The sequence below is a fragment of the Ptychodera flava genome, chromosome 13 (genome assembly GCF_041260155.1).
Source record: "Ptychodera flava strain L36383 chromosome 13, AS_Pfla_20210202, whole genome shotgun sequence".
Lineage (NCBI taxonomy): Eukaryota > Metazoa > Hemichordata > Enteropneusta > Ptychoderidae > Ptychodera > Ptychodera flava.
In genome coordinates, this window is record NC_091940.1 from 574,144 (window position 1) to 584,642 (window position 10,499).

A 10,499-nucleotide genomic window follows, 5' to 3' on the forward strand; every position below is an offset into this window, starting at 1 on the left:
CTGCATGTTTAATGGCACACAAAAATACATCAGGGGTGTACCATTTGATAAAAGGGGTTGTCTGGAAGATTGATGAGGAACATCTTTTTTATCCGATACACTGTACATTCTTTTTTCCAACTATCCCACCTTTTCTTTTTGACAAACCTTCTGTGGCTGATTTTTTTATTGACATTTGTTTGGATTTTTTTCAAAATCTGCCAGGACCCCCCCCCCCCCCTCCATCACTCTTTAACATTGAAAAAAACTTTGAATATATTTGTTGGAAACCAAACCTGCTGAAATCACCTCAGCTATGTTTTCTCATTATTTTTTACCGCATTTCAACACCAAATACAGTTTACCATTTCAAATGCTTACTGAATCACAACATTATCTTAAACATAGGGCCAATGTCCCTGAAGCTACTATAGACATGGATACAAAATTAAGTATTTCCTGACTGTATGAAATTATCTCACTAAGGTCATCCTAGGGACCTGTTAACCAAATATTAAAGCTGTCTGACCAGCGGTTTTGAAAAAAACAAGCGACCCAATAGTCGACAGAGCTCTGCTGTGTTATGTAGAGAGCAACTTTTTGTGAAATATGTATTGATGAAGATGGTTGAGATCTTTGATAGCTCATTTCAGGATGGCCTGACCTAAAATGGCAACATTAGCTGCAAAAATACAAAATTGATGATTTCATCATAATTATGTATAAAAATGTATACAAAATATCAACGCTATCACATGAGTAACTTTTGAGAAACAAATATTTTGACCAAAATGGCAAAAATTGACCCAAAATACAAAAATTGAAGATTTCATCAAATTTCACTATATCACACTGGGAGAACCCCCAGGAACCTGTATACCAAATATCAAAGGCATCAGACAAGTAGTTTTTGAGAAACACATTTTTCGACCAAAAATGTCAAAAATTGCACCAAAATACAAAATTGCAGATTTCATCATATATTCTATATATCATATTTAGTTATCTGTAGGAACCTGTATACCAAATATCAAAACTGTCAGACGAGCAGTTTTGATGAAATAAATTTTTGACCAAAAATGACAAAAAAATTCCTTAAAAATACAGATTTGCATATTTCATCACAATTTGAACAAATCCAAATTGGGTTATCCCTAGGGACCTGTATACCAAATATCAAAGCTGTCAGACGAGCGGTTTTGATGAAATAAATTTTTGACCAAAAATGACAAAAAAATTCCTTAAAAATACAGATTTGCATATTTCATCACAATTTGAACAAATCCAATTTGGGTTATCCCTAGGGACCTGTATACCAAATATCAAAGCTGTCTGACCAGCGGTTCATGAAGAAGAAGATTTTTTACCAAAAACGCCTTTTTTGGCACTAATTTGTATATTTTCAACAATATCAAAAAATCAAAAAAAGCACAATTATTTCAGGTCAGCCCAAAGTACTTACATGCTAATTTTTCATGTAATCTGCTCAGTGGTTATTGAGATTTTCAATTTTGACTGTTTTTACATTTTTTCACTTAATTTGCATATTTTTGGCAATGACAACTTCATTTGAACAAAATCTCATCTACAGCCCATCATCCATGTACACACCAAATATCAAGATGAAATGTGCAGCGGTTTTGGAGTTTTTGATGTTGACGGACAGACATACAGACATACAGACATACAGACATACATACATACATCATACAGACATTTCCCTAGCCTATAAGAATAGCTTCCATTGCCATATATACATATGGCTATGGGAGCTAAAAACTAGCTCAGAAAAACGTATAGAGAAGAACGACATCAGCGATCACGGCGATCTTCAGATCTTTTTATCATGTTTCAGTCTGAACGGTCAACATTTGATGCAATAATCTATGTCAAGTGTCTCTTTTTGGTCAAATCCGACAGAGATGAATCAATCACGATTTAGTTTCATCGCCCCGACCCGACAGGAAATAATGAAGCTCATGGGCACCTGTATACATGTAATCGTGGCATGGACGTATCCAATGCCCGTCCACTGCATGAGCCATTGACCGTGCATCGCGAGCAAACAACGGTTTTGGACGTCACGAGAGCATTTTTTTTTCGCAGTCTGTGAGCGGTTGAGTGGTTTGGGTAGGCTGCATACATTTAGATCGGAATCGAGTTGATTTCGGCCGAAAACAGTTAGAAAGTAGTTTTTCGTGCTCCGTCCAAATTGGATCCGCATGTTGCCGGTTTTGTCCATGGTAATCAGCAGAGCTGTGGTGGGAGGCCGTATAACGCCGGGAATACACGTCATCGTACGCAGGGCTATGCCACAACATACTTCCAAAGGCGATCTATCGTAAAATATCGTACTGCAGGTCAACATACACATCACCCATTCATAGGCCTACAGGTACACATATCAACGAACAAAAAGGGAGAGGCAATCTGCTTGAAACCATGAAGTAGTCCGTTTGTGTCTGAATTCATTGAGGCGCGTGTTCAGTAACCGTTGGTCAAGTTTTTTCGTTCAGTAGTAAGAATCGTTTATTCATTGTTGACATCGTAATCGATCCGATGTACACAACAAATGTTTGATCGTTTGCACCTTTGCGCGTCCCCTCGTGATTGGCAGCTGTTTGAATGCTTTCATCTATTGTTTGTTGGACGCTTCGAACACAGCATCGAAGCAGTTTTGGCATAAAAAATCAACTTAAAATGGAAAAAATGAGAGAATTTCGCCAACAGGGTGATGCCACAAGTATTCACAAAACGTAATATGTCGGAACAGTGCTTTAATTTACACCATGGTTGTTGAAAGATCCAGATTTTCGGGAGCATTCGTTGACGTTGTTACCATGTGCCATTCATGTTGGATTATGAATCCCCAGGGAGATAGGGGGTATTTATAGGCTCCCCTTGCCTTTAAGAAGTTCAAGGTCATCAAAAGCATTATAAGGAATAATGTAACTTTCATTGCACTGTTTACACAGATTGCATAATTGCTATAAATAGCACATGAGGAATCTTACAGCCAAGCTTTACCATAAAAACCCTATCACTTTGACCACTCTTTTAATTGACCACTCTGTTTTTTTCCTCAAAAAGTAATTTTATTTTATCCTTACCAAGTCAACCATAAATGGAAATTAGAACTTTCTCTATCTCTATCTCTATCTCTATTGACTATTTTGAGCAATTTCTTTTAGATAACATACAGGGCACAATAAATGACGGTTCAGAATATGTCAAAGTTGGGATTCAGGAAAGTTGCCTTTACATGTTTTAATCCTCCAAGATGGTAAGCATTTCACTATGAACTGTCAAAAAAAGTTGAACTTTCTGATAATCCTACACTAAAATTATTTTGGCTTTGATGATTTCCTAATTAATTCAATTATTTAAAATCATATTAATTATTTTTTTCTGGGTGAATTGATAGGGTTTATACAGTACAAGAATTACATACAATGTAGGTCAAGTTTTGACCAAAAATTACAAAAAAATTCCTTAAAAATACACATTTGCATATTTCATCACAATATGAACAAATCTAAATTTGGTTATCCCTAGGGACCTGTATACCAAATAACAAAGCTGTCTGACCAGCGGTTATGAAGGAGAAGATTTTTTACCAAAAAACACCTTTTTTGGCATTAATTTGCCTATTTTCAACAACATCAAAAAATTAAAAAAAATAGTTTCTCAAAATCATACTTTTCATCTACACAACAAATATCAAATCAGTAAGTACTGCGGTTCTCAAGATATTTGAGTGGACGGACGCCTCACAAACGGACATACATACATACATACATACATACATACATACATACATACATACATACATACATACATACATACATACATACATACATACATACAGACTGACGACGGACGCCGGACGGATACCCATCCCAATAGCTTCTATAGACTATAGTCTATAGTAGCTTATAAAAATTGGGGGTCACCACGCTCGTTTCCATGGAAACGGACGTTAAAATGGCGCCATTAGAAATAAATAAACATAGGGCCAAAGTCCCTGAAGCTACTATAGACATGGATACAAAATTAAGTATTTCCTGACAGTATGAAATTATCTCACCAAGGTCATCCTAGGAACCTGTAAACCAAATATTAGAGCTGTCTGACCAGCGGTTTTGAAAAAACAAGCAACTCAACAGTTGATAGAGCTCTGCTGTGTTATGTAGAGAAAAACCTTTTGTGACACATGTATTGATGAACAAGGTGGATATCTTTGATAGCTCATTTCAGGATGGCCTGACCAAAAATGGGAAAAAAAATCCATAAAAATACAGATTTGCATATTTCATCACAATTTTAACAAATCTAAGTTGGGTTATCCCTAGGGACCTGTATACCAAATAACAAAGCTGTCCGACCAGTGGTTATGAAGAGGAAGATTTTTTACCAAAAACGCCTTTTTTGGTGCTAATTTGCATATTTTCAACAACATCAAAAATCAATAAAAAGAGTTTCTCAAAATCATATATTTTATCCACACAACAAATATCAAACTCGGTAAGTACTGCAGTTCTCAAGATATTTGAGTGGACGGACGCCTCACAAACAGACATACATACATACATACATACATACATACATACATACATACTGACAGTGCACGCCGGACAGATACCCATCCCAATAGCTTCTATAGACTATATTACTCTATAGTAGCTAATAGACGAGAGTTAATTACATTCTAATTAAAGTAAACAAAACTTGCTTAAATCAAGATTTTTGTCATAAAAAAACAGCATATCTGTCAGGTTATAAAGAATCTTCAGCTGGTTATCTTTTTATCAGTATTTTCATCCTATTAACCAAGCACATTTTAACTTTCAAATTAACATTGTAAGTAAGTACAGATGAATAAGTTGAGACTGTACGTACTCAGAGAAAGCACACTGAAGAGACAAATGTTTGAAACTTAAGAAGTTCAAGGTCATCAAAAGCATCATGTAACACTTTCATTGCACTGTTTACACAGATTGCATAATTGCTATAAATAGCACATGAGGAATCTTACAGCCCAGCTTTACCATAAAAACCCTATCACTTTGACCACTCTTTAAATTGACCACTATTTTTTTCCTCAAAAAGTAATTTTATTTTATCCTTACCAAGTCAACCATAAATGGAAATTAGAACTTTCTCTATCTCTATTTATTTGACCACCCTATCATGAAAAACTATTTTGAGCAATTTCTTTTAGATAACATACAGGGCACGATAAATGACGGTTCAGAATATGTCAAAGTTGGGATTCAGGAAAGTTGCCTTTACATGTCTTAACCCTCCAAGATGGTAAGCATTGCACTATGAACTGTCAAAAAAAGTTGAACTTTCTGATAATTCTACACTAAAATTATTTTGGCTTTGATGATTACCTAATTAATTCAATTATTTAAGATCATATTAATTATTTTTTCCTGGGTGAATTGATAGGGTTTATACAGTACAAGAATTACATACAATGTAAGTCAAATTTTGATCAAAAATGACAAAAAATTCCTTAAAAATACAGATTTGCATATTTCATCACAATTTGAACAAATCTAAGTTGGGTTGTCTCTAGAGACCTGTATACCAAATAACAAAGCTGTCTGACCAGCAGTTATGAAGAAGAAGATTTTTTACCAAAAACGCCTTTTTTGGCATTAATTTGCCTCTTTTCAACAATATCAAAAAATTGAAAAAAAAAATTTCTCAAAATCATATTTTTCATCTACACAAATATCAAATCAGTAAGTACTGCGGTTCTCAAGATATTTGAGTGGACGGACGCCTCACAAACGGACATACATACATACATACATACATACATACATACAGACTGACGACGGACGACGGACGGATACCCATCCCAATAGCTTCTATAGACTATAGTCTATAGTAGATAAAAATGATATAATTCACTAAAACTAAAGAAAGCAATTATAAAACGCTTAGCAAATGAGTTAATTTCAATAAATACCAAGAATTAAGATCCATATCTATCGAATGTATAGTTTTCATGATGTTTGTAAAGAAATTTTAACATAAGTATCGATTACAAAATGTCAAAATTATATCACTACATAATTTTCGAACTTTCTTCCTGTCGCTTTGAATGGTGTCATTTTGACCAAACTTGGCGAATAAAATCCTGACATAATACCATTTAGTTTACACTTTTAACCAGATATGAACTGAAAATGCTCACGTGTTTCATACAGTTATGTGTAAATTTGAACCTTTGCCACATGTTTGCAACTTCATTGAAAGTGTTATGATCAACATAATGAACAATAATCACCGCCGATTAATTCTCAAAGGTCATGAAGTATACAAATATGTAATTAGCTGAAATAAAAATATTAAAGTTCTTTGACTGCTGTCATTGTATCACCATTTTATATAGCAAGTGTAATTACCGTTTGCCAAGTCCTTCAAGCCATATATGCCGAGCTGTGAAAGCTCATTAGATATGTAAATTAGCTAACATGAAAATGTGAAATGACTTTCGATATTGTTTTAACCAGGTATAATCATCAATGTTGTCATGTTTTGCCAACTTTGATCAAGTAAATCCCAGTATATATCCCTAATAAGCAAAGTTCATTAAATATGTAAATTAGGAATTGACTTAAGGTGGTTGGAAAGGCTATTTTTGCACCAATTCTTTTCTCAGAGTTAATGTCAAGTTTCAAGTGTTAGAATCAAGATATTTAGTTCAAATTTTCAGGATAACTCCCTTAGTTGATATTTTCTCCAAAGAATATAAAAATTGTATATTTGCAGCCATGATTTTGAAATATGACACCAGTAAATATTAAAATTTAATTTTTCATATTTTTTTTTACATATTTGAATTTAATAATAATTGGATAGTATTAATATTACCAAATTAGTTATAAATATGTTGACACTATTTATTGTAAGATTTGTACGGCAGGATTTGTAAATAAAATTTGTTTTCATGATTTTACATGGGTTTATATATCAAAAAATTATTAAAATTCTTTCAAATTTCAAAATGTGATTTTCAAAAAGTACTTCAAATACAGGAAAATTGTGCCGTACAAATCTTATCTGTAACCTTGTTAATAGGCTGTAAAAATTCCATGGCCATATCTCATTTCCAAGTTGGATTAAATTGGTATACAATTATGTAGGAAAACTGTTATTCTGTCAAAAATGTTGAAAACAAGCCATATTTGCACCCCTCTTTTGAAGTCATAGAGCAGGTTTTTTTTGTTAATCTCACTTTTGACACCTCTTTGACACTCAAAGAATCTAAAAATGCATTTACAATAGCAGTCACTCACTCTGAATGCCAGCACCACCTTGTCAAACTTTCCTGAAAAAATAGCAAAAAATGACTTTCCCTTTTCAAACATTTTATTAACAGCTAGGGAGCTCTACCATAGTTAATACACTAAGGACTCCCCAACTTCTTCTTATTTGGTCAGTTTTTCGGAAGTTTTAACAGGCTATAACTCTGCAATGCCTTTGTGCCCAAATGTCTAGTTTTTTTTATTCCACAGAGAATGTTGACTACTTTTATATTTTAATAGTTTTGTTGAAATTTATAACTGACGCTCTAGCCTTTCCAACCACCTTAAGTAAAAATGCTTAATGATTGTCAATAATGTTGTATCATGGTATCTGCAATATATGTAGAAAGTTTTGTCAACTTTGGTCAAGTCAATTCAGATATATCTCTAATTAGGAAAGTTCATTAAACATGCAAATTGGGAATTGGCTGAAGAGAAAATGCTTAATGACTTTCAATAATATTGTATTACAGTGTCTGAAATGTACATAGCAAGTTACATCAATTTTGATCAAGTCAATTCAGATGAATATCCCTAAGTATGAAAATTCATTTAATATGCAAATTAGGAATTGGCTGAAGAAAAAATGTCTTTTGACTTTCAATAATGTTATATCACAGTATCTTTGATGTATATAGCAAGTTTCAATGACTAAAATCAAGTTAAATTGTGTTGCTAAGTTATCCCTATATACCAAAAATTAGACCTCTAGCTCTATTGGCTGGCTCAGAATTAGATATGCATATAATTAATTAGGTACAGGATGTGATGTCATAAGGTCTCCCATCATACCAAATATGAAGGGTGTAGCACTTGGGGTTACTTAGTTATGGCCATATATGTATATTTGAGGTCAAAGGTCATCGGGGTAACATGACATTTTGTCAAAAACATTGTATTGCTAAGTTATCCCTATATACCAAAAATCAGACCTCTAGCTCTATTGGCTGGCTCAGAATTAGATATGTGCATAATTAATGAGGTACAGGATGTGATGTCATAAGGTCTCCCATCATACCAAATATGAAGGGTGTAGCACTTGCGGTTACTTAGTTATGGCCATATTTGTATATTTGAGGTCAAAGGTCATCAAGGTCACATGACATTTTGTCAAAAAAATTGTATTGCTAAGTTATCCCTATATACCAAAAATCAGACCTCTAGCTCTATTGGCTGGCTCAGAATTAGATATGTGCATAATTAATGAGGTACAGAATGTGGTGTCATAAGGTCTCCCATCATACCAAATATGAAGGGTGTGCACTTGGGGTTACTTAGTTATGGCCGTATATGTATATTGAGGTCAAAGGTCATCGGGTCACATGACATTTTGTCAAAAAAATTGCATTGCTAAGTTATCCCTATATACCAAAAATCAGACCTCTAGCTCTATTGGCTGACTCAGAATTAGATATGCGCATAATTAATGAGGTACAGGATGTGATGTCATAAGGTCTCCCATCATACCAAATATGAAGGGTGTAGCACTTGTGGTTACTGAGTTATGGACATATACTCATATTTAAGGTCAAAGGTCATCGAGATCACATGACATTTTGTCAAAAAATTTGTATTGCTAAGTTATCCCTATATACAAAAATCAGACCTCTAGCTCTATTGGCTAGCTCAGAATTAGAAATGCAACATAATAAATGAGTTGCAGGAAGATGCCAAGGTCAAAGGTCAAGTGGAATCCCCAAAATTGTGGAGAGCAATTTGGTCCCCTACTGGCCATTGTCCAATAGACGCTGGCTGTCTTGGACTTTAACATACGCCAGAATAAGCCATTGCCATAGCTTAGCTGCATAGGTATAGGGGAGGTCAAAGGTCATAGAAAAATCAGAAAAATAATACTTTAAAAATCTTCTTCTCAAAATAGGCAAGACCTGTGATTTTGATATTTGGCATGAAGGAGCAAGGCTATAAGTCTAACCAGGGTTAGGTTGGTAGCCGGTCGAGTTGACTGGGGTCGAGTTGGTTAGGGGTCGAGATGTCCAGAAACCATGGTCATCATGCTTCCCATAGACTACCATGTATCACAAAAATTAAAACTGTGATAACTTCATTAATATGCAAGCCACGCCCACCAAAACCTTTCCAGTTCTAGCCATTTGAATTCTGAAGATGTCTACCAAATTTGACTGAAATACGTTCAGCCGTTTTTGAGATAATGGGGATACAGACACACGGACGGACACACACACACACAGACATGGCTAAACCATATGCTCACGTGTGTGAACACGTGAGCAAATAAAAGGGTGTCACCATGCTACTTTTTACAATATCTCCAGGTGAATGGGTAATATGCGCCATGTAAATGGGAGAGAAATGTTAATTTTGCGCTCATATTGAATAAAAACCAGCTTCCTAGGGGGTGAAAATATTACAAGGTTAAAGGTCACATATATTCCTAAGAGACTGGGTCAAAAAATGAGGTAAAAGCGCAATTTCAACAATGAAAGGTGATGTTAAATACGTGCGCTACAAAATAACCCATTTGCGGCAGGCTGGAGTTAAATCTGCGCAGAAATGTTCTAAAGCGTGTGCGCATCCGAATTCGTCGCCCTTTACCTTAAATGTGACATTTTGTGGCAGTAAAATTACAATTAGAGGATACAAGTAATCAATAATCTTACCTTGACCAGCCAGGCTAAGAAAAAAATCATTGTGACAAAGAAGAAGTATCCCCTCCAAGGTGGAAAACTGTCCATTACTTTATACATCATGAACACCCAACCTTCTTGTGAAGCAGTTTCATACACTGTAAAGACACTTGTAGCTGTAAAAAGGTAGGTATGTGGAGATAAGCTTTAAACTGCAAATTCATATATCAATTCGTATACATGTCAAGTACAAGTTATGGAACTAATTTAAAAATGGAAAATTATTTTATAAACTATATATGATGCTTTAATATTTGGACATCAGCATAAATATGTGAAAATAGACAATATGACAAGTCATCATGCCACAATCACAACACTTGTTTAATGGGTACTTTGATTACAAGTCCTTGGAGAGGATAGAGTCCTATTCATTAATTGGGTCTGTGATTAAAGATTAATTCTATGGTGGTGAAAACGTTCATAAAATTGGGCTGCCACCCTAATTATGAAAGGTCATTAGATAGGTCAATTAGTAATTAATTGACAGAATTTTACCAAACATTTTTGCATTCTATTGTGACAATGA

General features: G+C 34.5%; 1 protein-coding gene across 2 annotated transcripts in view; it reads right to left on the reverse strand.

Moving 5' to 3' along the window:
• Positions 1-10,499, reverse strand: part of LOC139148629 (sodium leak channel NALCN-like) — a 548,532-nt gene that overhangs the window by 460,632 nt on the left and 77,401 nt on the right. For both annotated transcript variants that reach the window (XM_070720114.1, XM_070720115.1), the window contains exon 7: positions 9,944-10,086. In XM_070720114.1, the coding sequence (XP_070576215.1) occupies positions 9,944-10,086 (143 nt within the window). The remainder of the gene's footprint in view (positions 1-9,943; positions 10,087-10,499) is intronic.